This window comes from Nannobrachium achirus (assembly GCF_963921795.1).
Source record: "Nannobrachium achirus genome assembly, chromosome: 9".
Lineage (NCBI taxonomy): Eukaryota > Metazoa > Chordata > Actinopteri > Myctophiformes > Myctophidae > Nannobrachium > Nannobrachium achirus.
Window position 1 is genome coordinate 6,218,284 of NC_137818.1, and position 27,854 is coordinate 6,246,137.

At 43.5% G+C, this 27,854-nt stretch overlaps 2 protein-coding genes across 2 annotated transcripts; one reads left to right on the top strand and one right to left on the bottom strand.

Annotated features, from left to right (window-relative positions):
* The first annotated feature begins 1,648 nt into the window (after positions 1–1,648).
* slc35a2 (solute carrier family 35 member 2) lies at positions 1,649–27,854 on the top strand. The gene is made up of 6 exons (XM_080733157.1): positions 1,649–1,751; positions 15,195–15,377; positions 18,310–18,461; positions 23,629–23,751; positions 24,882–25,109; positions 26,729–27,854. The coding sequence occupies exons 1-6, from the start codon at positions 1,733–1,735 to the stop codon at positions 27,137–27,139; spliced, it is 1,116 nt and encodes a 371-aa protein (XP_080589283.1). The 5' UTR covers positions 1,649–1,732; the 3' UTR covers positions 27,140–27,854.
* Positions 10,410–13,346, bottom strand: LOC308291727 (eukaryotic translation initiation factor 5B-like; the record flags this gene model as incomplete). Its single annotated transcript, XM_080733856.1, has 1 exon — positions 10,410–13,346. One exon carries the CDS (start codon positions 13,344–13,346, stop codon positions 10,410–10,412), a length of 2,937 nt encoding a protein of 978 aa, XP_080589982.1.

Here is a 27,854-nt window from a genome sequence, read left to right on the forward strand (position 1 = left end):
CAGTGGTAGGCAACAGGGAACACAGGTCACTTCGCCAAAAATCCAACTCAACTTGCTAGGACACCTCGCCAATGAGCAGGCCTGTCAACATTGGACTGTCAGTCCAGGAGAATCCAGGAGATTTATTTTTAGGGGGTGCGCGGAACTCCCCAACAGGGGTCTGGTGGTCCTCCCCCCAAAACTTCTTAACAGATATATATTTCCCTGTGTTCTGTTGAATTTTGTGCATGTTTGATACTTTTACCAGGCTTGCTTTACTAGCATCGGTACAATTTCAGCCTTAAAATGCCAAATGTAGGTGTACAAATTTGATGACAGAAGCAAAGTAAGATATCCTCATCTGGGGGTCCTCCACCAGAAAATATTTAACATAGTAGATCATGTAATTGCCAATCATCCTGGCAAATCCAGGAGCATTGACACGCCTACCCAATGAGCGTGGACAATTTGGCGAGTTGGATTTTTGGAGACGTGACCGGTTACCGCAACAGGCGGCCTGTGGACCAGAACTGGCCCGCCAGCGATTGATTGATTGATTGATTGATTGATTGATTGATTGAAGACTTCATGTGAAGGTTGCATAGGAAAGGGTACAGTTTCATGACAGTACAGTTCACTGGTACAAGGTCAACTAAACGGATACATCCTCAAAATGCCTATAATCGTATAACATTGAATGACAGACAGATAGAACACAGTACTATCTGGCCCGACAAATTATTTTGTAGGCTAAATCTTTTACTTGATTGATTGATTGATTGATTGATTGTCTCATTGAAGACTTTGTTAGAAGTTTGCATAGGAAAGGGTACAGTTTCATGATGACAGTACAGTTCACTGGTACAAGGTCAGCTAAAAGGATAGGCCTACCACAACAAATGTTTCAATTGGGGTCACTTGACTTGAGGCTTGAGTAAATATTATATGAACTTGTTGCCACGCATTAAAGCCTGGTACGACGCCCCTCCTCCGGACGTCAACGGCCAATAGGATCACTCCTACTTTTACCAGCCACGAGTCCGCGACAGCCAATCAGATCCAGAGTCAGGACTCAGCCAACAAGGAAGTGTTTGTGCACAGAGCAGAGAACAGCATCTGTTCTGTTCTGTTCAGAAGGACTGTTTAGGACACTGCAGGTTCTGTTGGACTGAACGGACCGAGCTGCAACAACACGAGGATCCGTATTCTTTAGGAAACAGACTGTGGCGTAACGCTGGACCCGGAGGACGTCAGTACAGTAAAACCACTGGGGTGTTACGCCCAAATCGGTGTCCCCCTTTTCTCCCCCCCCCCCCCGCCCCCCGCGTCGGATATTTAGGTTGCTTTTTTCCCTTCCTCTTCTTTTTTTTACCGAGTAAGAAGAGATTTTTTTTTTTTTCTTCAATAAGAGATGACGAGACGGTGTAAAGGACGACTTTGATCTCAACAGGACTATATTCTATATAACTGGCAATTGCAAATAAACAAGGTAAAACATTAAATACAAGTAAATAAGTCTCAGATAAACGGACGGCCTTTTCCCAATTTTTTTAATGGAAACTACGCCTGACCAATGCTGAGGAAAAAGCCTATTTTTCTTGTCCAAAAAAAGAACCATTATTTTATTTGGGACTGTTTTTACCAGCTGACCGGAGTGGACCGTAAGGGGCAGAAACAGCGACCTCTGCTGGAAGTCACCACATTGTGTGGGTCACCGGTGTCCGTGTAACAAGCTGCTCGTTGTGTTGCCAACATGGCGAGTCCACCAGAGGGTAAGGAAAACATTAGAATCACGTTTTATTTCAATATAACTGTGGTTATTTCTGTTTTAATGTGTTTTTACTGCCGGATAAACTCAAGATGAAGCAAAAACATTCAGAATGCTTTGTTCATGAGCTGAATTCTGGCCACAGAACAAGTTTAAAGATGTTTGTTTTGAGCTAAAAATGCTAAATGACACCAGTGAGTGTAAATGTATGGTGAATGCTGCTTTCTAGCCTTGTAGTGCTGTGTTTATCAAACTTTCTACATTTCAAGGTCTCTCCCCTTAACTCTGACAGTGTACAAATGGAACCAAATGGACCCTGACGGGTCCATTTGGGTCCATTTGGTTCCATTTGTACACTGTCAGAGTTACAGATTGTAGGGGTCCATTTAGACCCCCATAAAGGACCCCTCAGAGTCCCTGGAATCCACTTTGAGAAGCAGTGTTTTAGTGTAATATGTGTACTACTGTGATATCATATTAACTACTGCTATAGTTTGCTGTGTAATGTGGAATAGTTGTACTAGTGTAACTACTACTGTTTGTGTAGCAAGTGGTTCAACGTGGGGGTCATTGAGGGGGTCCCTAAGGGGGTCCCCCAGCTTGATAATTCATTCATCTTCAACCATTAATAGATACTTCTAGAGTAGTGCATTCAGGGACTATTTTGGTTCCTTTATGGGGTTCTGAGTTGACCCATACAAGTCTGTTTTTGATTGATTGATTGAATGTTTTATTAGACAAAAATGTAGTACAGTACAAGTACAGTTAAACACCCTGCCTTAAAGGAGCGTCCCAAATAAGTCCTTTTACGGTCTTTTTTTTAGGTTGGAAGTCCTTGGTATTCAATCCATTTGGTTCCATGTGTACACAGTCAGAGATAAGGAGAGATATTTGAAATGTAAAAGTTTGAGAAACGCTGTTCTAGAATCTAGAGCACTCACTGAACAAACCTTAAAGCAACAATGGACCAGATCAGTTTACAGTTTACAGTTTAGGCATTTAGCAGACGCTTTTAATCCAAAGCGATTTACAATAAGCAGATACAACATCACAATAATAAACAAGATAATAGGTCAGTACATTAACAGCAATATAACAATGTAAATGGATATCTATCTAGAGAAAACACAATATAATCAAAGTTCTAAAGAAACCTAAAAAGACAAATGCTAACTAGCTTCATGTATGGTCATTGATTTAACTGTAGTGCTAAGGGTTTAGGTGGAGTCTGAAAAGGTGAGTCTTCAGTCCACGGCGAAAGGTAGCGAGTGAGTCCGTTGTTCTAAGTGCGACAGGGAGTTTATTCCACAACTTGGGAGCCAAGAGGGCAAACTGTCTCGGACGAGTGGATTTTTGCCCTGGAGTTTTTAGCGAGGGTTCGGTCAGCATCCCTGTGTTGGCTGATCTAAGATCATCAGATCACAGCCCAGGCAGTGGTGATTCTGAACCCTCTTCATGTCAGGGACCCCCCACTGTCACAGACCATATCAAATCATGTCTAACAACAATAATTGCTCTTAGATTGAGTGTTTATTTATTTGTGGTGTTGTTTGTTGCACCGCTGTTTGTCCAGTGTCTTGAGTATTCAAAGGCTTAAAGCTGTGTTTAGCTGTGGGGCGGCATAGCTCAGGGGTAGAGAAACCGTTATTAGAGCACGAAGGGTTCCCAGTTCGAATCCGGGCACCCCCTGAGTTAATGTCGAAGAGTCCTTGAGCAAGACTCTGAACCCCTAGTTGCTCCCGGTGAGCAGGTTGGTACCTTGCATGGTTTCCTCCGCCACCGGTGTATGAATGTATGTGTGTGTGAATGGGTGAATCACCCAATCTATGTAAAGCGCCTTGGATAAAAGCGCTATATAAATGCACCATTTACCATTTACATAAAACAATATGAGCATGAGGATGGACATCGGTATCGGCCAATATCAAAAATCGGCAGGTATCATATCAAACCGGCCGAATCGGTGATCGGCAGGTCACTGACATAAAACCGGTTGTATGCCAATTGTGTCTATGGCACTGCACAGCATGATGCTCTGGTCCTGTGACTAAAGTAAACATTAGCAAGTAGCAGCCAGTCTACTTAGTGGCAGCCTACAGAATACAGATGGTGCTGATTACTGCAATGTAAGGATATATTCCATAATCCTGTGTCAATGTCGTCTCCAAAAAGAAGGAGAAAAAAAAAACAGACGGTCATATTAGACTGGATATTGTCTGTGTTTTTGGATATTGTACTATTGTGATTGATTTGGCATTAGTGTTCTTATAGCTTATTGGTACTCACATTGAAGTATGTCTTGTAGGCCTACTTGGCCTGAAAAAAGGGTATTGGAGCAACCCTATTTTCTAGTTCTTAGCTAAAGAAATCGGTATCGGAAAAATCGGTTTTGGCAGGTCAGACCTTCATAAAACCGGAGGATCGGTATCGGCCAAGAATTTTGCAATCGGTCCATCTCTAAGCATGACCATTAGTTTACCCATCGTTTCCCCCTATGCCTATGGCGAGGATTTTCATAGTGGATGCTGTGGCACGGCATAAAACAGACCTGAGTTGCACTGTACTGGAGAGTTCTTTTTCTATCTACACCAGGGGTCTTCAACCTTTTCAGGCCAGGGACCCCTTAGTGGAGAGAGAGATGAAGCAGGGACCCCCACAACCTGTTCATAGATTCCATATAGTTGCATTGTTTGACAGCACAATCCTCAGTGTATTTTGGATTCATGTCAATTTGTGTTTTCAGATATTTAACCACTTGAACCGTCACTACCTAATAAACTTCACTTCACTCTGTACTTAGTCTGCTCTTTCTCCCCTCTTACACCAAAGCTCTTCGCCAAGAATAGCCGATCTACAAGCTCAGCGAGGCGTTGTGAGCTTGTAGATCTGCTATTTTTGGCTAAGGTTCTCAGAATATGGACTCTAGGGTTCAAGTGGTTATCTATCACTCAAAAGATTTGGAGGACCCCCTGTAGTAACTCTGAGGACCCTCTAGGGGTCCTGGACCCCCTGTTGAAGACCCATGGCCATGATCTACACCAACTCTCTTCACCAAGAATTTCCCCCTTGGGATAATAAAGGTATCTATCTAATAGCAGATCTACAAGCTCACGTTTAACCGGGGGGAGGGGGATAATCTCTTTCCGGGGGGCACGTTTTGCCGTTCTGGGAGAACCTCTGCTCTATAGCAGTGGTTCTCAACCTTTTCAGGCCGCAACCCCCAAAATAATATTTGAACTGCAGTGATGTTAATAGGTTTTTAATGTAATGAGTCCCGGGACCCCAGAAGAGTTTTTCGGATGAGTCCCAGGGATATTTTATGGGTCCCAAAAAAATTCAACGCCGCGGAGATGGGTATCGTTCACCTCTGAATCGATACGATACCTTTTTCGATACCTGGGAATCGATACGATACCTTTTTCGATACCGTTTTCGATACTTTTTTATGTATTATTATTATTATTACTACCCTTATTATTACCATTATTATTATTATTATTAACTTTTTTCTATAGGCTATTTTACACACCACAATAGGTTATTAAGGCCGTCTAAAGACTGAGCTTGTAGATCGGCTATTTTCAAAATGTTTGCCTATTTCTTATATTTATTTTACAATTTGGCTAATGTTTGAACTTAGAACTAGGATTTCTAAATACACTAGGCTACAGACACGCATTTAATTATATTTATATCACTGGGACCCCAATTTATATTACATTTTAAAAAACTAGAGTAGGCCTACAAATGGAACAGGTCCATTTGGTTCCATTTGTTCACCGAGTAACAGACCCATTAAGTTTCCAAAAGATTCCCTTTTACTTTGCTATTAGCAATATAAAACGTTTTTATATTCAGCAAAATGTGCTGTTAGACAGACAGTTGGCTCCTCTCCTCTCCGCAGGTTTAATAGGAAGCAAAGACAGACACCACGGTTTGATTTGATCATTGCGTAGTCAATTATGAAGGGATTTCAAAAATTTAAACGTCTCCATATGGCTTGGGAAGTCTACTTAGCAGAACATCGCGGCCTTTGCGATTCGCTAATCGCTAATGTTTTTCTTTTACCGCGATGCGGTAAATTATGGATTAATAATGGAGGCGCGTCCCCGGGACCCCAGAAACAAGACGTGAATGCGTCTCTGGGCGACATGAACGCGTATTTGACGCGGGACGCGCACGTAATGACATCACTGGAACTGGGGACCCCCCCACCCTGACGAGCCCTTGGAATTGTAGGAGTTGGCGTTATATTTAGTTTGACTCGAACTGTTCCATTGTGAAAATAGCCAATCTACAGTACATGCTATCTATATGCACGCGTTGCAGGCGTTGTGAGCATGTAGATCTGCTTTTTTTCCCACAATTTCTGCCTCTAATATTTGACAATTTGACCAATGTTTGACCAGAAGTCACTTTAGAAATGTACAGATACTCTGTATACACGAATACACTTACAGTATATTGTATGCTGTATATTGTCTGTTTACTGTTGAGTGAGAAAACAATCTAAACATTTGGGGACCCCCCCCCGAAATAATTTGGGGACCCCCCTGGTGGTCCCGACCCACAGGTTGAGAACCTATGCTCTATAGCAGCAGTTCTCAATCTCATCAAACACTGAAGCAATGTGTACCTGCAGAATCACACTGCCTTATCGCTGTATTTTGGTTTTTAGCTGGTCAGCAGGACCAGCTCTTTAAACAGATTACATTGTCCTGAGACATTCAGGGGACCTAGGGGACCTATTTGCCGATTGGCTGTCCATGTCACATGGTCACCGAGCTCATGATTGGGAGCCAGACCTGTACTGCTGTAATGAAATATTTTGTCCAGCAGGGAGCACCATTCCTTCACACTGAGCCGGTGCCTGTGGCCAGCCTGCTTGTGATAAATGAAACAGAAGAAAAGAGAGGTCTATACTTGAGTAAAAGTACAAAAGTATTGGCATCAAAGTACAAAATGTTTGTATGATTGCTTGTAGATCGGTTATCATTCTTTGATTTTCACAAGTCATTGTTGACATCATCATCCATTTAAGCTTTATAATTAGCTTCATACTAACATTAACATTATTTTTCTTTCAATTCTAAACGTAGAGATTAGGTTATGAAAGGAAGGTGATTAGGTGATGAAAACTAGCAAAACTATAGCAGCCATTCACTTTAATCAACGCGATGCATCCAATGTAATTGTGATGAGGATGTCAAACAAACGTTAATCACGTCGTATTTATTTATACTTCATCTGTTACAGATGATTGTCCAAATAAACCGTACGTTATTTAAACTGTGAGCCATTTATAGACAATATGCAGTGTTGCCCTGGGCATCGTTGTAGGCTGTAGTAGGTGATGTGTCACACCATCTGCATACCATCTGCATTAACATATGAACTGAACGAGTATGCAAGTTGTCAATGATTTAACTCTATGACCATGATATGGGCTTTGGTGTGAAGTCATGAAAATATCGTACCCTACACAATTTACAAAAGCAACACAAAGTACATTCATTGATGAGCTGCTTCTTCCTGTCATCTGATCAGTGTCCACACAGTAGATTAATTCGAGTTGCATTTTAATATCAAATGAAACAGAGCAAAAACGATGTGCTGAATGAACCAATGCGAGTCTTTGAGAATTACAGTTAGTATCTTCACCAATAATGAGCACATTTCTAGAGACACGGTAACACATTCATTGTACTAAATGACAAGAAAGCATATATTTAGAACGATATGTAGCAGTGAAATACCACAAGATTTTGGAAAATGCCTACAATCAATACACTTATTTGAACACCTTGGTTACATTAAGTTCTGCATAATGCGTACTTTCTGCTTTTGGTACATTTTAATACAAATACTTTTTATACTTGTACTCAAGTATCCTACATTTTGAATACAAGACTTCCACTGACATTGCAGTATTGCATGATACTTAAGTAAAGAATGCGAGTACTTTTCCCACTACTGCCTAATAAGCATGCTAGTTTTAGTACAATCAGACATCACAGATAGATTTATAGAGTAATAGGCTCTAAGGCAACTGCAAACTTAGCAGGAGTCCTCCAGGCTATGGGGGAAAGTAGCTGTTGGAAAAAGTACTCAAATGTTTTACACTTGTTTTTTTAAAAGTATCTTAAAAGTATCAATACTGCACTGTAGATGTACTCAGTTATAAGTAAAAGTCACACACACACACACACACACACACACACACACACACACACACACACACACACACACACACACACACACACACACACATACACGGGGGGGGGGGGGGGGAGTGACAAAATTCATAGATCTAGAACACAGACTTCATAGATATAGAACACAGAATATGTACAGTACAGTACAGTGAGGTACAGTATACAGTACAGTAAAGTACAGTAAGGTAATACGCAGTTATTACTGTTGTTTGAGCACGCCCGAGTTTTTTCAAAAAAAAAAATGTCCAAAAAACTTTTTTTTCCAAAACTTTTTTTTTTTTCAAAAAACATTTTTTTTTTTTTTTTTTTCAAAAAACTTTTTTTTTTCCATCTGACCAGCTTATATATTGACTGTGTCAATTCTTGTTTCACAGTTTATTCTCTGGTAGATGGGGATGTTTTTGGGCTACCAAAACAAACAAACAGTGAAACCCCCTTTTCTTCATGCTGTAGCATGGATGGAATACATGAAAGGTCGACCTAAAAACAAAGTCGACCCAAACTCGTTTCCCAACGGGTCTGTGGCCTTAAGCTAGATGTAGAATAGACCGAAACGTAATCTTTACTTCTGGGGGTCCCTGGAACAAATTATTTTTAGATGGGGGTCCGTGGCCAAAAACACATTTTGGGGGTCCTTAAATTAACCACTGATAGGCACATTCTAAAAATGTCTTCTAAATCTTTTGCCATGTTAAGGACCCCCAGAATGATATGTATTTGGCCACGGACCCCCATCGCAAAATATTTTTGTTCCAGGGACCCCCAGAAGCAAAGATGAGATTTTTGTCTATTCTGCATCTAGCTTAAGGCCACAGACCCGTTGGGAAACGAGTTTGGGTCGACTTTGTTTTAGGTCGGCTTTTCCTGTTACCGTAGCATTTTAGTACTGTGCCGGTTGTGTTAGTACTGTGTGCACTTTTGTGTTTGTGTCAGAGCAGGTTTAAATTGCTGCCGACGTGGAGGGGAGGACTGGTGTGGGTGTGACCAGTATACCTATTACACACACACACACACACACACACACACACACACACACACACACACACACACACACACACACACACACACACACACACACACACACACACAAAGCGAGGGCTCTCAACTACATTGTTCTCATGTGTAGTGTAAATTAGACACACGCCCCTACTTGTTCTGACCTGTTCACTGAATGCATAATGTGTGATACAGGAGCCGCACCCGGACCTGTCTGTGCTCTGTGTAACCTGATGGCCAGTGAAAGATCAGTGTTTGTTGGACCTAAAGCTGGAAATGGTTGATTAAAGTTAGTTTATTCTTAATGGTTATGCAAGTCATTTGTTTAGTGTGTGTGTGTGTGTGTGTGTGTGTGTGTGTGTGTGTGTGTGTGTGTGTGTGTGTGTGTGTGTGTGTGTGTGTGTGTGTGTGTGTGTGTGTGTGTGTGTGTGTGTGTGTGTGTGTGTGTGTGTGTGTGTGTGTGAGAATTTGCTTGCTAGGGATGGAATGATATGCAACATTATCGTACATCATGATAAAAAAAACACTCACGATAATCGTATCGTGGAGATTTAATCTAGCGTGATATCGTCCTCCTTTATGCACTGGGATCAATCCACCTTTTATTTGCCGAGCTGCATATCCGATACCACTTAAACCCTCTATTGGTAAAATGTACTTATAATATACGTTCTGTACTTGATACAGTCTTTTTTCCCCCCACTTTCTATCAAATGTCTTTGCCAAAAAATAGCCGATCGGCTATTTTTCGGGAGATGTTCCGCCCCAGGATAATGGATTTTGATTATCGCGATAATATCTTAAATCGCGATTTCTTTTGTCACAATAATCGTGACATAGCATTTTCATAACGTCTCATCCCTAGTGCTTGCATGTGTGCGTTCCCATTATTCAGTCTATTGCAAGGGTTTGACACCAAGGTCTCAGAGGCACTTACCCGTCAAGCAAGTACAGGCCATGTTCTACTTGCCCAAAGGTCATCATGCCCACTTGCCCAAAAAGTAAATCTTCCATTTTAAAATTATGATGATGATGGGGTAATATTTGCGCTTGTGGAACAAATTAACGTTAAATTCAATCGCTAACTGACAATCACTTTGAAAAACCAGAATGAGTGCAACTGTTGTAAAAAGGTAACAAAAATAGCCAATCATTTTAAATGAAGACTGAAAGCTCTTAAATTAAGACTGAAAGCAAACTCCATGATCAAACATTTTATTTAATTGCCACAGACAGTCAGGATCAATCTTTTTGGTTCGATGATCAATTTCTTTCCCCCCTCCTAACATTCAACAGATAAGGGTTCAAATGTAATATACAAAAATTACATGTTGTTTTTATGGTAACAAGTATGTACGCCCAAAATCCCGTTCGCCCTATTATTATTTTTTCCCCTGTTATTTTTCTTTATGATGGGGGAGTCTGGTCCAGCTCGGAAATGATGGAGGGTCTCAGATAATCCCAAACGTCCCTTTGAGTTCCTCAACGAGCTGCCAATAAGACGGCTGCATGTCGTCGCCAAACCAGCTCCCCAAAGCGTCGATGGACTCCCGAGTGATCCTGCTGACGACGGAGTCGGCGGCCTCAAAGTGCCGTCCGTACTCCTTGGGAGACTCTCCGGGAACAGGCTCGATCTTCACGCAAACCTCCGCGCCTCTCTTGGCGGAGTCCACCCTCTTGCCGTTCGCCTCGATGCTCAGGACCACGCCGATGTCCAGCAACCCCTTGGAGGGGACGCACAGCGGGGTGCCGGGACGCAGCACGCCGGCCTCCACGCTCACGCCCATCACTATGGGGTGCTTGGACCTGATGATGTACTGAGGAAGGATCTTCAGCTTCACGGGAAACACGGCGTTGTGTTTGAACTCTTCTCGCTTGGCCTTCTTGTAGGCGTCTCTGTACGCGTTAAAGGCGACGCACAGATGTTCCATGATGTCCTCCGAGAACACCTTCACTCCCAGCTGGTCGGCCATCTCCTGACAGCCTCGCTCCACCTTGACGTCGAACGCCAGGATCACGGCGTAGTGCGCGTCGTGCTCCAGCATGGCGGAGGCGTTGGTGACGTCGCTCTTGTGCACGGGACCCACGTTGTACCCGGAATAAGGTACTTTGTTGGCGTGCAGGTGGTTCATTAAGGCCTCCAGGGATCCCAGCGTGGAGGCCTGGACGTAAACCCCTATCTTCTCCTTTTTGAAGGTAATGGCGTTCATCGTGTCCGTAACCAGCTTGTTCAGCTCTTCGCGGAGCGCCGGGATCTCGTCGTCGCTGCGAGCCACCAACAGGGGGAGCCCTGCCAGAGCCCTGTCCAGGTTCTTGCCAAGAACCTTCACTCCCCGAGACGCGCTCACCTCCTTGTGCTTCTCGTAATGCTGGCTCGTGACCCGGAGCTCCTTCATGGGAGGAGGCAGGAGAAGGCTTCGGATCTGCGTGACGATCGCTCCGTCTAGTCCCGGAACGACGATGGTATCTCCCTCTCTCAGACGGCCGTCGATCAGAATCACGTCCAGGGTGGTTCCTAGCCCCGGTACAACTTTGACCTCCATGACCTGCGCTCTGAGCTGGTCCTGGCGGTGAGCCAGTGCGTCCGCCAGCCTGGTCTGCGTGAGTTCCACCAGCAGAGCCATCAGGTTTCCTATCCCGTCTCCGCTGTGAGCCGAGGTGGGGACCAGCGACACGAACCTCCTAGGATCCGTGTTCTCGTGGAACAGTGCGGTGTTCAAACCCTGCTCTTGGAACGCTACGACGATGGCGTTGACCCGCCGCTCGAACTCATTGGTGACGTTTCGTTTCTGTTTCTTCAAGGCGGCGCGTACGTCTGTCTCCGGACTCTTCTTCCAGCCGTACAGGCGGTCGATCTTGTTGAGAGCGACCACAAAGGGACACCTCTTCTCCTTCAGCAGCCTGATGGACTCCAGCGTCTCTTGTTGCAGCCCGTGCATGATGTCCACCACCAGGATGGCGATGTCACACAGGGAACTGCCTCTGCTGCGGAGGTTCCGGAACGACTCGTGTCCGGGCGTGTCGATGATCACCATTCCGAGAATCCTGATGTTGTCTCGGTCGAAACGTTCAACCATCTTCGTTTGTTCTACGATGGCGTCCAGAGGAACGTTGGTGGCTCCGATCTGCTGGGTGATTCCTCCCGCTTCGCCGTCCTGCACGCGAGTGTTACGCAGCCTGTCCAGGATCTTTGTCTTCCCGGTGTCCACGTGTCCCATTACACACAGCACGGGAGCTCGCAGTTTCTCCGCTTTCTTCTTCATCGTCCGCACGTCATTTGAGTCACTGGTACTGCTCTCCTCTTCGCTCATATTCCCCCTCCTTCTAACCTGCTGCCCTCCTCTGCTCTTCTCCACTGCTCCGTTGTTCTTCTCTTTCTCATTGGGCTCGTAGGAGGAGCCTTCTTCCTCCTTGCTGCCATCGCCAGGAGCAATGGACCGGCTGCGCTGAGCGGGAGTAGATGTTTCTTTCTCATCATCGTTGGCTAAAGCCTCCCAGTTATCCTCGTCGCTGTCATCCAGCTCAATAAGGGGATTGTCCAGTGTCTCTACTGGTGTGCTCACCGTCTCCTTTGTCTCTATGGCAATCAGCTCCGGAGACTCTGAGAGCGGCGACGTCCCCTCCGAGGTTTCTACGGGCATCTTCTTCCTCTTATCGCCGTAAACAGGCTTCTTGTTCGGCACGGAGCCTCCGTCCCTGGACGGCACGTCGAACCCCTGAGCCTGCAGTTGTTTGAGCGACGCCTCGGCTCTGGCTCGGTCCTTCCTCTGAGCCTTGTTGAGGAGCGTTCCTTCTTTCTTTTGTCTCTCCCTCTCCGTGGCCTTCTGTTTCTTCTCTTTCTGCTCTCGCTCCAGACGCTCGCGCTCTTCACACCTCCTCCGTTCCTCCTCTTCCTCTCTCCTGGCTCTCTCCTCCTCCTCTCGTCTCCTGGCTTGCATCTCCAGGATGTGCTTCACGGTGGCTTTGCTTTGACCTTTCTTTTTCTGGTCCGTGGTCGTAGCCTTGTCTGCTCCTCTCTTGGCCTTGGCCTGGGGAGAAGACCCCTCCGCGTTGGAGCCAATGGGATGAGACCCCTCTGCGTTGGAGGCAATGGAAGCGGAAGGAAGAGCCTTCTTGTTTTTCTCCATGTCATGACCTTCCTCTTCATCACACTCTTCATCCTGGCATCCCTTCTTCACCTTCCTGGTCTTGGTCTCTGGTTTGGGAGGCGCAGTGATGTCGTCATCCTCCTCATCTAAATAGTTTTGACTGGAAGCCTTCTCTTTCTCTCCTTTGGCCTGCTTCACGACTGCTCCTGCAGCCTCCATCTCTGCAGCTAAAGAGTCAATGTTCTCACCGCCCTCGTTGGCAGTGTTTTCACCTGCCGCCGCCTTCTGTTTCTTACCCATGTGTGATTTTCTGTATGAAAAACACTAATCATATTGGAGGGAACTGGTTGACTTATGGACCAGTGTCGTAACCTTAAAATGGGATCGATCGGATCTCTGTATGACCTACAGATAAGAGTGTATAATACAGTGCTAGAAAGTGACAGAACTTGTGGTAGGGTCTTGTCAGTTTTGCAGATAATGTGGACTCCTGAGGGAGACTGCAACTCTATTTATAGGCCTCCAAGTAGGCGACAGTGTTTGCGTAACCATGGCGACATCAACAAATGACATCATTTGTTGAGATCTGGTCGCCATGGTAACCATGGCGTATTTTCAAACAACTAGAGGTGCGAGATCTTTTTGCCCATATATGGAGATCTGTTTCCGTCAGTCCTTGTTCCTATTATGCCCATATATGGAGATGTCTGTATCTGTCAGTCCTTGTTCCCTTTTATGCCCTTATATGGAGATCTCTGTATATCAGTCCTTTTCCCTTTTATGCCCATATATGGAGATCTCTGTTTCTGTCTGTCCTTGTCCCTTATATGCCCATATATGGAGATCTATTTTTTTTCAAAAACTTTTTTTCCAAAAACTTTCTTTTTTCAAAAACTTTTTTTTTTCAGAAACCTTTTTTAAAAAAAAACTTTTTTTTTCAAAAAACCTTTTTTTTCAAAACTTTTTTTTCCAAAAACTTTTTTTTTTTCAAAAACTTTTTTTTTCAAAAACTTTTTTTTTCAAAAACTTTTTTTTTTCAAAACTTTTTTTTTTCAGAAACTTTTTAAAAAAAAAAAACTTTTTTCAAAAAACCTTTTTTTTTCAAAAAACCTTTTTTTCAAAACTTTTTTTTTTCCAAAAACTTTTTTTTTCCAAAAACTTTTTTTTTTCAAAAACTTTTTTTTTCAAAAACTTTTTTTTCAAAACTTTTTTTTTCAGAAACTTTTTTTTTCAAAAAACTTTTTTTTTTTTTCAAAAAACTTCTTCAAAAACTTTTTTTTTCTTTTTTTTTTCAAAAATATTTTATATCGGTATCGGTGATGGCCCCCCTCTCTTGTATCGTATCGTATCGGTTAAAATCGTATCGTATCGGTCGGACGCTACTCCGTATCTTGTCAGTCCTTGTCACTTGTACTGTATGCCCTGCCTTATATGGAGATCTCTGTATCTATCAGTCCTTTCCCTTTTATGCCCATATATGGAGATCTCTCTGCACACTTGTTGATCTGGGGAATAAAAGTAATGAATAGGGGTGTAACGATATAGTAACTGTATCGAAATATCGTTTTTAATTAAAAAAAATCGAAGTATATAGAAATGAAAACAGCTAAAATCGAATCGTATCGATTTATTTTGTATCGAATCGGCAGTGCAAAGAATCGATTGTATCGATACTACCTACTTGTGCATTGTATTTAGAATTTTTAAGAAGAAAAAAATAAAAGGGGGCTTTAATTACTTTTCCTTTCCATATAGCTACACTGGTCTATCAATAAATGTGTGTAATCTCTGGGTTCATGTCAAGGTGCAGGTTTGTCAATATACAATGTCCATGTATTTAGCAGATAATCACTGTGTTTATTTATATCCATAATAATACATGTTTCCCTTAAAAACCTGCACTATCCACACCTTTCACACAGATTTAATTTCTTTGCTAAATAGTTACTATATCGATTGTAAATCATTGAATCGTATCGTATCACCGTGAATGAACCAATATCGTCCATGTATCGTATCGTTAACCATGTATCGTGATATGTATCGAATCGCTATTAAAATGTATTGTTACAGCCCTAGTAAAAAAAAGAAAAAAAAGAAAAAAAGAGAACTTACATTTCCTGTGTTTTTCCTTCCTGTTTCCTGCAGCCAACAGGAAGCTGAAGTACATCAGCCTGGCGGTGCTGGTGGTGCAGAACGCCTCGCTCATCCTCAGCATCCGCTACGTGCGCACGCTGCCCGGCGAGCGCTTCTTCACCACCTCGGCCGTGGTGATGGCCGAGGTGCTCAAGCTGTTCACCTGCCTGCTCATCATCGTCCTGCAGAAGAGATGTGAGTACACCGCCGTCGCCTGATCGCAATTGTTGGACATAATCGCAATTATATAATGTTTTTATTTTTTGCAGCAGGTGCTCTGAGCCATTATGATTAGGCATCGGTCTGTTTTATAGCAGTGGTTCTCAACCAAAATAATCATATTTTAACCGGGGACCCCCTCACCCTGACAAGCACTAAGAGTTGAGGCAGTACATTTTGTACTGTATAACACAGTTCTATTGTGAAAATAGCAGATCTACATGCTCACAACGCCTCGCAACATACAGTTTCAGGCTTTCAGCCCCTAATATTTGACGATTTGGCCAATGTTTAATTTGTCATTTTAGAGGTATTAAAAAGTCCTTAAATTGTCACTTTAGAAATATGCAGATAGCAAGATACCCTAAATACACTTAAACTTTATGTTGGTTTGTTTACTGTTGAGTGAGAAGACAATGTTTCACATCAAGTTAATCATCTGGGGACCCTCCAAAATAATTTGGGGACCCCGGGTCCCGACCCACAGGTTGAGAACCACTGTGTTATAGAGCGGAGCGTTCTGTTATCAAGAAATAATTGGTATGATGTTTAGTTAATGTGTATATGGTGGACATTGCCATTACAGTGTAATAAAAAGAGGCAATTGATATAATAATGGTAAGGAAACTGACGGATAGTTCACAGTCCTAATACGTGTACAGCAAAGTGGTGCCAGGTAAGGATATATCGTTGCTGTCGGGCAGAAACCTTATCTTCATATTCTACGTTTTTGTGTTTTCTCCAAAATGAATGCCGATAAGTTTATTCTTCCATTGTAAATACCGTCTGATGTGAATTTATTAGTATATCAACAAACAGAGAAAACTTTGTATTAAAACTTAAAAGTTTATTCAGGTTTATTCCAGCGACGAGATCTTACAAGTGTCTGAAAAGCGGCGTCCCAGATACATTCTTATCTCAGACGTTTAATCAGCTTGATATTCAACAAGACATAACAAGACAAACAAACACCAGACTAAAATGCATATAAGACACGAGTAGTTGACCTATCACACAAGAGCTGGACACATTAAATAAAGCTAGTAAAAAGGGGAACTGAGTGTGGAGATGACCCCGGAGATGACCCAATGATGGGACCCTATGTTCCTAGACTGTCCTGTTCATTGCAACCAGGGAAGGGACGATATGAAAATGTCATATCACGATATTGTGACAAAATAAATCACAATTTACGATATTATCGCGATAATCAAAATCCATTATCCCAGGTGGAACATTTGCCAAAACATATCAGATCTAAAGCTAACAATGCATCGCATCGTTGTGAGCTTCGGCTATTATTTTTTACAAAGACATTTGATTGAGACTGAAAAAAAGACAAGTATATTTTACCAATTCTAGAGGGTTTAAGTGGTACCGGATATGCAACTCGGCAAATAAAAGGTGAATTGATCCCAGTGCAAGACAGAGGACGATATCACTATAAATTAAATCTCCACGATACGATTATCGCGAGTGTTTTTTTTTAAAATCACGATAAACGATAATATCACTTATCGTCCCATCCCTAACTGCAACTCATTGAGCCATCTATTGAAACATGGATTGACAGAAGTCTTCCACTCTGTTAACTCACCGGGTGCCCACGCGTCAAACTCTTTGATGTCGCTGGAGGCCCACGACGTTTTGACGTGTTTACTGTATTTACAGTATTAACTTTAAATCTCACCGTTAGGTTGGGGCTACGCCTGGATGTAGCCCATTAGCCGCTAGTCGCTTCGAGTCGACGCTGAGAGCATCGCGCGGCCATTTTTCTCCATATACTCCAATGCATTTCCCCATCTTTAACGCCCTTTATCTCTGATGTTTGTTTTATAGCTAAAACTGTGGCGGGGTGCGGCAAAATGTAAACATTTTGATCGGCAATGAACAGTTATGATCAACACTGGTCCATACAGAAAGTTACACAACATCCTGTCTGCGCTCATGTGACCAAGTGACGTCATGATGCATGCATTGACGCAGCAGGGCCGGATTCAATACAATGGTGGTGGGCCTGGGCAGCGAGAGGGGATAAATGGGGCTCAATCCAGGGGCACCCGATGTGTTAAAATTGGCTATAAGTGTACAGAGCGAGAGAAGCTTTGGAGCAACCGAACAGGACAGTTAGTGAATCAGGTTCAATATAAATATGGTATACTCTGCTGTACCAAGCAAAACTATGCTTTGCCATAATGGAACAATCCTTGGGCACGGCCAGAAAGTGTGACCCAGCGTTCCCTTCGAGTTGTCACATCTGTCACAAGTATCGGAAAGTTGTTGGAAACATTTTATTCATTTTAACCTTTAACCTTTAACAGGGGTCTTCAACATTTTCAGGCCAAGGACCCCTTAGTTGAGAGAGAGATGAAGCAGGGACCCCCACAGCCTGTTCAGAGATTCCATATAGTTTCATTGTTTGACAGCACAATCAGTGTATTTTTTATTAATTTCTATTTGTGTTTTCAGATATTTAACCACTTGAACCGTCAATACTTAAAAAGTTGACCTTTCACTCTGTACTTAGTCTGCTCTTTTCCCTCTACACCACACCTCGTTGCCAAAAATGGCAGATCTACAAGCTCACAACGCCTCGTGCTGCGAGGCGTTGTGAGCTTGTAGATCTGCTATTTTTGGCTAAAGTTCTCAGAATAAGGGCACTAGGGTTCACGTGGTTAATATTAAAGGAGAAAGTTTCTATCACACAAAGATTTGGAGGACCCCTATAGTAACTCTGAGGACCCGGACCCCCTGTTGAAGACCTTTGCCTTATAGGGTATAACTTTGAACTGGACGTATAACTTTGACGTGTGCGTGTCTCTGTGTGTGTGTCTCTCGGTGTGTGTGTGTGTGTGTGTGTGTGCGTGTGTGCGTGCGTGTGTGCGTGTGTGTGCGTGCGTGCGTGCAGGTAATCTGAAGCAGACGGTGCTGTTCCTGTGTGACAGTGTGTTCGTCCAGTACAGAGACACTCTGAAGCTGGCCGTACCTTCCCTAATATACACCCTACAGAACAACCTGCAGTATGTAGCCATCTCCAACCTACCTGCTGCTACCTTCCAGGTAATACACAGTACCACACACACGCACACACGCACACACACACACACACACACACACACACACACACACACACAGGTCCTAAGATCCAATCCTAGGTTTCCCAATACAGCTCACAGGCCTCTATATTATCACACATTTTAGTAGCCATTAAAACATGTTTTGCCTTTTTGTCTCCACCAGCCGAAGGCGGGGGGAGAGTATGTTTTTGCCCCTGTCCGTCCGTCCGTCCTTGCGTCCGTCCGTCCTCCAAGTTTGTTACCTATTCCATCCTGATTGGCTAAGATTGGCCTCCAAACTTTGCAGGATTGATCCGTTTCGAACAAAATGCCTCAGATCAAACACAGCGTGCAATTGTAATGAAATTGTGCACGCACATTCGCAAAAGGCCAGAGAAGAAATTACCCTGCAAAATGTTCAAATCAGACTCATGGTGGCGCCATGAAAGGTCTAAGATTGGTCAAGAACACATGCCACCCTTTTTACATTTGCCTATTATACAGTAGCACCACCAGGACGCGTGGCCTGGTGGAGACCTGTGCTCGGAAGAGCACTTCTTCTCGTTTTTCTTGTTTTTTGTCGTCATGCCAATTGATTGCTTCCCACACACATTTCTGCTTTTGTATTGTTGTGGAAAATATTGGACTGTCTTCATGATGCCTGACACCCACTGCTGTAGGTCTCCTGACCTGTCATGGAGCCACACCTCATGATGTGATGCCCCTGGCCCTGCCAGGGGGGATGAAACCTACCTCTTTATGTTTACTTCCTCAGCATTGAATGGATCTGTATGTAAAAGGCCTTTGCCACACCTATTGTTTGGGGGACTGCCCCATAGGTCGAACTCCCGTTGGGTCAAACGCCGTCGGCAGGTTAGCTACTCACCAGCGTCGGCAGGTTAGCTACTCACCAGCGTCGCGGTTACTGAGGTTAGGGTTAGGTTTAGGCATAGTTTTACTGAGGTTAGGGTTAAGGTTAGGTTTTGGTGGTCGGACCGAAGGGTGTTCGACCTAAGGACATGTTACCATTGTTTGTGGACACCCTGGGTTTAGCCTGAGAGAAGGATATAAAGACACTAAGACATTATTGCATCAACTCACGCATAAGTAAATAGCATTTGAACACAACAGGAACTAAACTTGAAGAAGCAAACTTCCAATATTTCCATTACAATATCTCCACTGAAAGGAGCATCCAAAGTTTAGCTGAAAGGTGCTTTGAACTCAGTGTGAGCTCTTATACTTCGGTGTGCTTTTATCTGCAGACGATCAGCTCTCAATTCATCTTCTCATTATCCCATTTAGGCCCGAACACATTATGACGCAATATTTTATGCTTTAACTATTGAAAAATAGCAGATATACAAGCTCACAGCGCGGCACCGAGTGCCGCGCCGCGAGCTTGTAGATCTGCTATTTTTGAAAAATCGTGAAAATTAGATTTTTGACCCGATTACATAAGTGTCTTTTGAATCCTTCTAAGGTTCTTTGAAAAACCAATGTTTGTATGTCAACAATCTGGCCAGCCATCGTCAAAGAAAAGTTCCTTTTCATTTAACTGGAGCTCAGTTAGTCTGTTCTTGAGAGACTACTATGTCAGTGGTTCTCAAACCTTTTCATGTGAAGACCCCCCAAAATGATATTTATTTGGCCACGGACCCCCATTTCAAAATATTTACTTCCAGGGACCCCCCAGAAGCAAAATTTGAGTTACAAACGTTCGCTTTGAAAACACATATATTCAAAGATTTGCACACATTTTCACAACTTTTTCAAAAATAGCAGATCTACAAGCTCGCAGCGCGGCACTCGGTGCCGTGCTGTGAGCTTGTATATCTGCTATTTTTCACTGGTTAAAGCATTCAATAATTTGAGGCCTAAATGGGTTATTATTCCCAGTTTGTCTTGAGCAACGCTAATGAAGGCTGTTTGAGCTGAAACGTATCCGCCGCCGCTGGTCTCGGTGAGGGAATTAAAACGGTGCAAAGGACAAAGGACATTATGGAGTAAAGGACATTATGGAGTAAAGGACATTATGGAGTAAAGGACATTATGGAGTAAAGGACATTATGGAGTAAAGGACATTATAGAGTAAAGGACATTATGGAGTAAAGGACATTATGGAGTAAAGGACATTATGGAGTAAAGGACATTATGGAGTAAAGGACATTATAGAGTAAAGGACATTATGGAGTAAAGGACATTATGGAGTAAAGGACATTAAGGACATTATGGAGTAAAGGACATTATGGAGTAAAGGACATTATGGAGTAAAGGACATTATGGAGTAAAGGACATTATGGAGTAAAGGACATTATGGAGTAAAGGACATTATGGATGCTTGCTGGCTTCAAGAGGTTTTTTCTTTGTCGCTAACCTATTAGTGGCTTGTTTATCTCTTCCTTGTATTTTTTGGCTGTGTTCCCAAAAGTTTCTTTAGTTTGGAACTAAAGTGCTTGCAGTGTGGTTTCAGTGTGTGGATCACTGCGTGTCGAGTAGAACAGTGGTTCTCAACCAGGGGGGTCCCCAAATTATTTTGGGGGGGGTCCCCAAGTGATTTAACTTAATGTGCAACTTTGTTTTCTCACTCAACAGTAAAAAAAAAAACACTGTGGCATAAAGTTTGACTGTATAGAGGGTATCCGCACATTTATAAAGTGAACATGTAAGGACCTTTTAAATACCTTTAAATGACAAATTAAACATTGGCCAAATTGTCAAATATTAGAGGCAAAAATGTTGAAAATAGCTGATCTACAGTACATGCTCACAACACCTTGCGTTGCAAGGAGTTGTGAGCATGTAGATCTGCTATTTTCACAATAGAACCGTGTTATACACAATGTAATGCCTCTACCCTTAGTGCTCGTCAGGGTATATATGTATATATATATTTAGCACATCTACAAGTAAAAGCTCACAATGTGGTGCAAAGCGACACGCTGTGATCTTGTAGATCTGCTATTTTCACTACTTGGGTCCCGGGCAAACATCTCTTTTGGGTCTTAGGCTAAAGAGTTTGACCAAACATTACACCAGTTCTCTGCAGCGGCTGCTTCCAGGCCAATTCATGCTTTGACTGTCTGAGACTCCTGGCTACTTTTTAACCCATTTGTAGCCGATCCTGAGAATACTCGTGAAAAATACTCGAGTACTCGGAGTGCCGATCCCGAGTATACTCGCGCTATATACTGTATATACAGTAAAGCTGGCAAGCTTAACGTACGGTCCGTTGGAAAGTGCTGGCACGATTGGACTCGCCGATTCATCATCATCGCGGATCCACGTGCACAAAATAGTAATCCCTTAACATGGTAGCCGATGGTCTATCACATCTTTAGTCCATTTTTCTCCGCTATAATAACACAAGCTGAAAGGGAACGATCCGCCATTACTCCAACCGCATGGGAAGATGACCACTTCCGGTGAACAGGAAATGTTTGCGCAATCGACTTCTGGCCTTCAAAATAAGAGACGGACGGAGCAGGCGAAAGGCACGCTGGACATTTAAACTGTTCATGTCTGGAGCACTAAATGGGTTAAATCAAGTCTAAAATGTGCTCAACTTGGCTTTCATCAACCACATGAACTCGCTTATCGCTATTATGCATCCATTTGATCACATTGTACCAGGCCTGGGATTTTGTCAATTTTCGGGGCAAGAAGACAACTTTTGGCCTTTTGTTGTAAGTTTGCCTTTTTTCCACTAATAAAAAAAGGGCGTTTGCCAGGGCAGGAAGGCGGTCAACTAAAACAGTGGCTTTAAGGCCACACAAATAATACATGTTTCGGCAGAGCTCAGGGGTAGAGAAACCGTCATTAGAGCACAAAGGGTTTCACTTTCCCCACTTTGCCTCACAGCTAGAAGGTCCTGGGTTCGATTCCCGCCGGGGGAAGCTGTGGGCGCTGGGGGCGTGTTCCTCCACCCGCGTCATCAGCACCCACAGCCTAAGTGGGGTTGGCAATAGGGCCTTTCTGTGGTGAGTTTGCATGTTCTCCCTGTGTCTCCTTGGGCATAGGCCCTCACACAAAAACATGCAGTAGTCCTTGTTTCTATACTACCTCCCCCTAGCCAGCCGGGTGCTCCCCAATGTCCCCTGGCGCGGGCAGGGGGAGAGCGGAAAACCAGGACTACAGGTTAGGTAGTCACCGGGTGAGAAAAATGGGTTGCAAAAACCATGGGATAAAAAATATGAAAAAAGGGTTAAAATCCGGGCCCCCCCTGAGTTAATGTCGAAGAGTCCTTGAGCAAGACTCTGAACCCCTAGTTGCTTCCGGTGAGCAGGTTGGTGCCTTGCATGGTTTCCTCCGTCACTGGTGTATGAATGTGCGTGTGAATGTAATGCACAATCAATGTAAAGCGCCTGGATAAAAGCGCTATATAAATGCACCATTTACAATTTACCATTAGGTTTCAATACACAATAAGAATTTAGAATCTCAGCTAACGTCACACTGGTGTTTTAAATATTTCCCTGCAGAAAAGCAGGCCACTGTGGCCTCAGGGCAGATCATTGCCTTTGAGGGCGAGGAGGCCAAACCCGTTGAACGAGATGCACTCGTTGTTTTTATGGGTTGTGGGTTTCAGTACAGGTGGCAGCCCCCTCTCTCCTCCCTGTGGAACTCACTCCCAGCTCGCATCAAATACCCTTGCCTTGTTCAAAAAGAATAATAATTATTTCTCCCTCCTGTTGTGACTGACAGTGTGACTGAGTTCTTGTTGTCCCAGTCTAGTCTTCTTTGTCTTGTGTCTGTTTTTCTCGTCTCTCTCTTCGGACCGCGCCCCTAACCAGTGCGATAACTCAGAATCAGCTTTATTGACTAGGTTTAGAGCAAGGGTTTTCATACTTTTTTGACTCAGGTCACCCCTGTAAATAACTTTTTCATCCACGGCACCCCTGAGTTACACTGTTCATTTTCAGAATCTTACATCCTATTGTAGAAATATCCGTTTCCATTCAGAACTGATTGAAAATAGCGTTATACTTTAACCACTTGCCTATTCTGTGGGGAAGGTTCACCAAAAATAGACGATCTACAAGCTCACAACGCGTTGTCTTAGATGGAAAAATAACTCATCAAGTACAGTGCAAATCAGGCCTGTTTTACTAAGCATAGTGAAGTGATATTGATGAATTCCAAATATTATATAAGTGTGTCTCTCCTTCTAGGTGACCTACCAGCTGAAGATCCTCACCACAGCGTTGTTCAGTGTGTTGATGCTGAGGAAGTCTCTCTCCAGGGTGCAGTGGGTTTCTCTGCTGCTGCTGTTTGCAGGCGTGGCTGTTGTTCAGGTTGGTATCATCATTATGATCCCATTTAACCTGCCGTATGGTGCTCAAACTTTTTAATGTCAAGGACCCCTAGAAATGTTTGTATTTGACCGCCATCCACCATCTTAAAATATTTTGTTCCAGGGACACGTGTACGTAGCCCTTGTCTAGTCTTATTTGTCTTGTCTGTTTCTCTTGTCTCTTCCTTCGTACTGCGCCCCTGGCCAGCGTAATGACTCAGAATCCGCTTTATTGTCACGTCACAGCCTAGATTTAGTAACTACAGTTGTGCTCACAATTATTCAACCCCCCCTGTGCAAATCTGGTTTATTGGCTCAATTCACAAACTGTCAACTGAAATAAATAAATAAATCATACAAGAACAATGTAAATAGCTCAACAAAAGTAAAATTTGTAGTGTCCCCCCCCCAAATTCAATACTAAATGCCACTTTCAACGCCACTTTCAATTGTTCAACTATTACTTACAACTGAAAACATCAGTAATCAACTGCAATCGACTAATCAAGGGCTTAAATAGTTGCATCAGATGTGCGACCTGGCCTGACTACTGATACGTTTGTTGACGTGTAGACTGTGATTAGAGCAGTTAGAAACATGGCTAAAGGTCTTTGCGCACTGCTGTGTTTTTCGGCCCGAATATCGGAGTGAATTTCGGAGTGCGTGAATAAAAAAAATCAACCTCACGTTATGTCAATCACGTTTCCACACTGCCGCCCGTTTCGTATTTATTTTCGGACCAGGGTTGATTTTTTCCGAGTCCCTTGCTCTCTCTATCTTTCCTCTCTCTCTCCCTGGCCTACGGCTTTCGGATTTCCAAAACGCAACGAAAACACGCAGTGCAGTGTGCAACCACCTTTAATCTAAGGAATGGTCAGAAAAGTTCCGAGAAGAGATATAGCTTTGTACAAAAAAGGGAAAGGATATAAAACAATTGCAAAGACACTGATTGCTCCAGCATAATTCACAAGTTCTAAGTCAAAGGAACAGTGGCTACACTAATAAACCTAATTTTCAGAGGGGGTTGAATAATTTCGAGCACAACCATATACAGTAGCTGTCAGATAATTGAGTAAATGGTTACTTTCACCACTGATGATTGTTGTTATTGTTGTTGTGATCTTCCTCCAGGTCCAACAGGAAGGCCAGAAGGAGTCTGGCTCTGACCAATCAGGTCAGTACTACTCGGTGGGGCTGGTTGCCGTGGTGATCAGCTGTCTGTCGTCGGGCTTCGCCGGCGTCTACTTCGAGAAGATCCTGAAGGGCAGCTCCGCCTCCGTGTGGGTCCGCAACGTGCAGCTGGGGCTGTTCGGCACCGCGCTGGGCATGGCCGGGCTGTGGTGGAACGACGGCGCCCAGGTACGCCTTAGCAGGGGTTGACACCAGGGCATTCACGAATAGTGATTTTTAGTATTCGAATTATTCCACCTCAAAGTACTGTCAAATATTAAAACCCAAACTGTCAAATATTAAGTAAGCAAGAGGCGAACATTGTGAAAATAGCCGATCTACATGCTCACAACGCCTCGCGTTGCGATTCGTTGTGAGCATGTAGATCTGCTATTTTCTCAGGTACACCTTAGGAGGGGTTGACAGTAAGGTCTCAGGTTCAATTGAACCCTTTTTTTTTCTTCTTATTTTTACTTTCTTGTGCTGTGCAATAAAAAATATCATATCAAAATCGTTATGCAAAATACCTACATACAGAATATGACTATGGGTTCACACTTGTTATTTAATATTTTCAAGTGTAACAGTAACAACAACACATCATAGGTGAACAGTGCTCTTATTTTACATTCCACAGACCAGAAGACAGAGCGCTCTGGTCACGTTCAGGTGTTTAGACAGATATCTGGTGTTGTGTTTATTGACAGTTGTTGCGTCCCCTCTCAAATGAGCACTTGGCCGGTCGGAACAAACTCCACCTGCCACAATGTTTCATTTACCTGCCAGGGGGGCAGGTGGGCAAGCCTTGGTTTCACCGCCTGCCTTACAGTGTTGATTTCGTCGTTTAAAACTACTAGCCCTTACCCGTTCAAAGACATGAGCTCCAAAATGATGTGCAGTGTGTGGGTTATGGGATGTGCACTGTGCATACAGTATATGAGGGATGGAAAGTAACTTTAACTGGTGCTTGCATGATAATATGTAGGAGCATCAATGTAAGAAATACCCGTTTCGTTAAATGGCTACCCCCCCCCCCAGCCCGCCCGCCCACCCGCCTGCGCACACACCCGCCTGCCTGCACGCACGCACACACACACACACACACACACACACACACACACACACACACACACACACACACACACACACACACAGAGAGAGCTGGTTAAACATGTTGCCTCATGCTAGATGCAGAATAGATGCGCCTCATGCTAGATGCAGAATAGATAGTAGATACACCATAAAAATGCTAATATACAGCATACGATTTGTGAAAGTGACAAACGGGCTTCACAGTTATGTTAGGTGTGTTCATATGCTAATTGTGATGCGATTTCAGATCAATTGCTCCAGCCACTGAGGAGAAACGCTGTTTCAGACACTCAGACAGACATTCGCAAAATTATAGTATAGATGACGAAAAATCTTTGTCGACTGTGTTTTTTCACTGACGAAATCTAAATAAAAACAAAATAAAAACTAAGCTATGATGACTAAAACTAAGACTAAATATATTGACAATTTCATCAACAAAAAGTAGACTAAAACGTTAGGGAGGGACTATTGGAGAAGAGAGTCATTGTATGTTTGGTTGCTCTCAGATGTTGCGTCACTGCGACGCGTTGTGAGCTTGTAGATCAGCTTACTTTCACTATTTTGCAATGTTTAGAAAGATTTAGCAAATAATGACATACCCAAAGTAGAGATCAATTACTAATTGACTATTTCATTATGTTATCAATTATAAATCATGATGGTTAAATGGATCAGTTCTAATTATTAACCCCTCGCACCCCCCTTTCCCCCAGGTGTCCACCCAGGGCTTCTTCTTCGGCTACACCCCCATGGTGTGGACGGTGATCCTCAACCAGGCGTTCGGGGGCCTCCTGGTGGCCGTGGTGGTGAAGTACGCCGACAACATCCTGAAAGGCTTCGCCACCTCCTTCAGCATCGTGGTGTCCACCGTCATGTCCGTCTACCTGTTCGGCTTCCGCGTTGACCCGCTCTTCGCGGCCGGCGCCGCCATGGTGATGGGCGCCGTCTACATGTACAGCCTGCCCAAGAGCGCCGCCGCGGCGGCGCTGCCCGCTTCGCTGTCGGCGGCGTCGTCTTCTTCGTCGTCGTCGCTGGGTTCCTCGGACGTTGGAGGAGGAGGACGCAGGACAGACGGAGCGTCGGACATGGACTCGTTCCTCCCCAAGTCAGTCCTGATCAAATGAGACAAAAAACTAAAAAAAAAAAAAACGTTTTTCTCATGGCATTGTTTTTTTGTTTCATTGACGATCCGCTCCCTTCTCCTTCTCCGTCAGACCGGCTTAGGCTGTCGGTCCAAAGTACTGAAGTCTGAATCTTTCTTCCTCCCCCCTCTTAGTTAGGGAAGGTTAGCCGAATCCTTGACCGATCTGGGAAAAACATGCTTTAACCAATAGCTTTTTTCACAAAATGTGTTCATAAAGGTGTCTACTATCATCTCTGAACTTTGTCAAACCCAACTCCCTTGGGGAAACTTAGTGGGAGCCAATCAAAGTTTGGGTCTCATTGACTTTACTATACAGGGAAACAAAATACAAATTCAGGCCGGGTACACATTTTAGTGTATGGGAGGGGCTTACAGTACATGTACAGTATGTTGCAACATATTTGTTTTTGTAGGTTAAATTCTGATTTAGGCCTAACTATAGGTTAGGCCTAAATGGGTTTTAAGTAGCATGTGAGGGGTCAAACTAGGGGTTTTTCATGATTCTGAATCAGATGCAAGCATTTGTTTTGCACAACAACAAAAAAACATTCCTTGGGCTAAAAACTGACCCCACAAAACTGTGAAAAGTGATGACTCATGAAAGCTATTGGTAAGCATTTATTTTCCGGATTGGTCAAACATCCGGCTAACCATCTCTTCTATCTCTCTATCTTCTTTCTTTCTGAGGCCATAAC